This window comes from Carlito syrichta, unplaced genomic scaffold (assembly GCF_000164805.1).
Source record: "Carlito syrichta isolate Samal-C Ts95f unplaced genomic scaffold, Tarsius_syrichta-2.0.1 Scaffold305574, whole genome shotgun sequence".
In the NCBI taxonomy this organism is placed as follows: Eukaryota; Metazoa; Chordata; class Mammalia; order Primates; family Tarsiidae; genus Carlito; species Carlito syrichta.
In genome coordinates, this window is record NW_007249670.1 from 249474 (window position 1) to 252657 (window position 3184).

The 3184-nt window shown below is 57.7% G+C and overlaps 1 protein-coding gene across 1 annotated transcript; it reads right to left on the reverse strand.

Moving 5' to 3' along the window:
* Nucleotides 1-339: 339 nt before the first annotated feature.
* Nucleotides 340-2481, reverse strand: MSC (musculin). The gene is made up of 2 exons (XM_008061775.1): nt 1645-2481; nt 340-760 (listed from the first exon to the last, which is right to left on the reverse strand). Exons 1-2 carry the CDS (start codon nt 2176-2178, stop codon nt 674-676), a joined length of 621 nt encoding a protein of 206 aa, XP_008059966.1. The 5' UTR covers nt 2179-2481; the 3' UTR covers nt 340-673.
* Between the last annotated feature and the right edge of the window lie 703 nt (nt 2482-3184).

The window sequence follows — 3184 nt, forward strand, 5'->3', positions numbered from 1 at the left end:
AGGGGCCCACCGCAGCAGGGAGGCCGAACCGCCGGGAGCGCGCCGGGCAAAACCCGCTTCGGGTGGTCACTGAAGTGTGTCTCCACTGCGCCCCGAGTGCAGCGGGCATCCCCCCGCCCGCTAAGAGGGCGCTGCCGGAGGGATTCAAACCCGCCCAGAAAGGCCACTCTGCTCTCTGCGGCTTAAAACTATGCCCCGACGTAGATCTCCCGTGGAGACTTGTCTTTAAAGCGGATGGAGAGTGCTTTCTAGCCGCGGTCCAACGGTGGAAGGCCTGGACTGGGCACATTCTCGCACCACTTGTAGGATACATCTGGCTCGGCTAGCAAGCTATCCCCTGGGCGGTTTGTCGCTGGGCTCGGACGGCGGCCGAGGGTTGGTCTACTATTCAAGCCCGAGATTGGATCTGGATCCGCGTTCTCGACGAGAAAGGAGGCTCTTTCTGGAGAGGCCAAGGGTGGCCGCCTAGGTCCGCGGCAGCTGTAGCCGTAGGCGCTCTCGATGACAGAGAGCCACGTCTGCCACCTGTCGCGTCCACAGGTCCAGGAAAAGGGGAAGGGTCAGGGAAAATCCGAGGAACCGTCTTCCCATCTCCTGCCCTCTCTCTTCTTTCCGCGGGCCCCCTATCACGTGCGTTTAAAGAATAATCCCATCAAGGGAGTGCGCGTCTGGTTTAAGCGGTGGTTCCACATAGTCTGTTGGCGGCTGAAACTTCTTTGGCGTCAGAATCGGGTCGTCCAGAGACCACGAATGGCCATGTCTGTAAAAGTTTTTTTTTTAAAGCGTTAGATATTAAAGAAGAAATCACCGTGACAAACCGAAACCTCTCTCCTAAGCGAATCCCAGCTATCCCTAGCTTGAGTAGCTCAGATTTTTTTCAGCGTTCCAGGCACTTGCGTGTCTTCTCTACGAACAAAGATTTTAATTTTACCTAATGTTGAGAATAACGCGAGACGTACAGAGTTCCTTTCACGCTTCTTCTTGGACTTGGCCCGCTCGATAATTTGGTGAAATTTGTATGACTTTGGGATCGTGTCACTTAATTCCCTGCCCCCAACACACACACACACACACACACACACACACACACACACACACACACCCCAGTCATCCACTCCAACGAGGCACTGGGCTTGGAAATGATCTTTCCCAAGCCTGGAGAGTTGGCAGGTCAGAGAGGGACTTTCCAGACAAATTCCGTCTAGGGAAGCCTTGCTATCTGCAGCGATTTAAAAATCCAGAGGCTCTTTGACAGAGCTCGGCCTTCCCTCCTTCTTGAAGAAAGCAAGGTTTGCTGATTCAAACCTGCCAGACTCGTAGCTGGATAAAAGTTGGGCGGTGGAGATTTGCCATTCAAATCTGCAACCGGGTAGCAGACTCAGAACCGAGATTTACCCCGGAAGTAGGATATCAGCCAAAGGCTGTCACTAGGCGAAGCCCCAGCGTACAATGATCAGAAGGATGCACACCCAGAAGAGTGAATGATTCTTCGCCAGGAAAACGGCCAGCCCCTCCCTTGACGTGGGAGAAACTAAACTGGCCTTCTCGTCCCGCGTCTCAGAACCCCCACCCCTTCTGGATTCTCCCCGGCGGGCTGACCCTGCCCGGCGCCCAGGAGCCGGTCCTCGCGCGCGGCGCCCCTACCAGGTTCACTGGGTGCACGTAGCCGTTCTCGTAGCGGTCCTCCTGCAACAGCTGCCGCAGGTGCGCGATGTAACTGGAAGCCAGCCGGAGCGTGTCCAGCTTGGAGAGCTTGGTGTCGGGGGGCACCCAGGGCAGGCTGGTCTTGAGTCTGGAGAAGGCTTTGCTCAGCACGCGCATCCGGGCGCGCTCGCGGGCGTTGGCCGCGTTCCGCTGCGACTGCTTGCACTCTGCGGCCGAGCCCTTGGACGGGAGGGGCTTCTTGCCGCCGCCACCCGCGCCGCCACCTGCGCCGCCGACCCCAGCCACACGGGGCCGCTTCCTCTGGCAAGCTCCAGCGCCGCCGGCAGCGCCCAGAGCGCACCGCTCCTCCTCGCCGTCGGGGTCCTCCTCCTCCGCAGACGAGTTGTCACTGGGCAAGGCGTAGCTGCGCTCAGCGCCGCGGAGGGGCGGCCTTGTGGAGGCGGGGACCGGGTACTCCCGCGGCAGCCCCCGCAGCTCCATCTCCTCCGGGTCGCTCACGGAGCCCGTGGACATCGCGTCGTGCCCCGCGCCCACGCGCGCCCGCCTTCCTTCCCCCTGGCCAGTCTCACGTCTCCGCCTTCCGCTCGCCGGCGGAGGCGGCGGCCAAGGAGAACTCCGAGGAGAACTAGAGACCTGGGCCCCCGGGGCGCGAGAGGGAGACGGGCGGTGGAAGCAAGCGCGTCCTGCCGCTGACCCGGGAGAGCGCGGACCAGAAGTTGGCGTCCGAGTCCAAGCCCCGGGCGCACCGCCGTGCGCCGCGCCTTTTGACAAGACTGTTTATCTGTACTCCTTGGAACAAAACACCCCGGCAATGAAGAGGGGACTGGAAAGGGGGGCAAGAGGTGGGGCAGGGGCGTGGAAGGGGTGGGGACCACGTTTCTGCATGCAGAGGAACGGTTGGTGGAGGCGGGGGAAGGGGACGTCTCAGCAAAACCGAGATTTGGGCCCCGAGGCCCGATGGACCTCCAGGGATGTCTGTGCGGGATAAGTCTGAGAAGGGGGAGTGAAGGGAAGATCTTATTCCTACCCACCCTACTTCCAACTCAGCTAATATTAGAGGTGAGGAAGATTGCCAGATGCTTAGATCTCCACAGGGATCCCGACCTCTGCGTCAGGCTTTTCTGCAGAAGTCAGTTTTTCAAGTTCATCACTCACAATGTTATGCTTGTCTGCCCAAAGTTTGACCAACGAAAGAAAAAAAGCGAAACAAGCAAAAACACCCAACAATGCACAACACTTAACTCTCATTTTCTTTCTCCTCCTTTTCCTTTAATATAGCTTTATGATTTACAAAGCACTTTTAACTGCAATGGTTTGTTTCATCTTCAAATAACCCCTGTCACTTAATGTTATTATCTCCACTTTGCAGAACTTGAAGCTGAGCCACGTTAGATAGATGCTAAGTAAAAGACTCAAACTCCGCAGGCTGGTAAGTAGGAAAAGGATTCAAAAAGTGATGTTTAGCACTCCTGGCCCGTCGGTAATCTAGTCCACGACATGCCTCCCGGTCACAAACCAC

Excerpts from the sequence above, each read along its gene's own strand:
- MSC (XM_008061775.1), bottom strand. The coding sequence starts at position 2,178 with ATGTCCACGGGCTCCGTGAGCGACCCGGAGGAGATGGAGCTGCGGGGG. Across the intron at positions 761-1,644 it reads ACGTGCACCCAGTGAACCTG|ACATGGCCATTCGTGGTCTC; the intron begins GTAGGGGCGCCG and ends AAACTTTTACAG.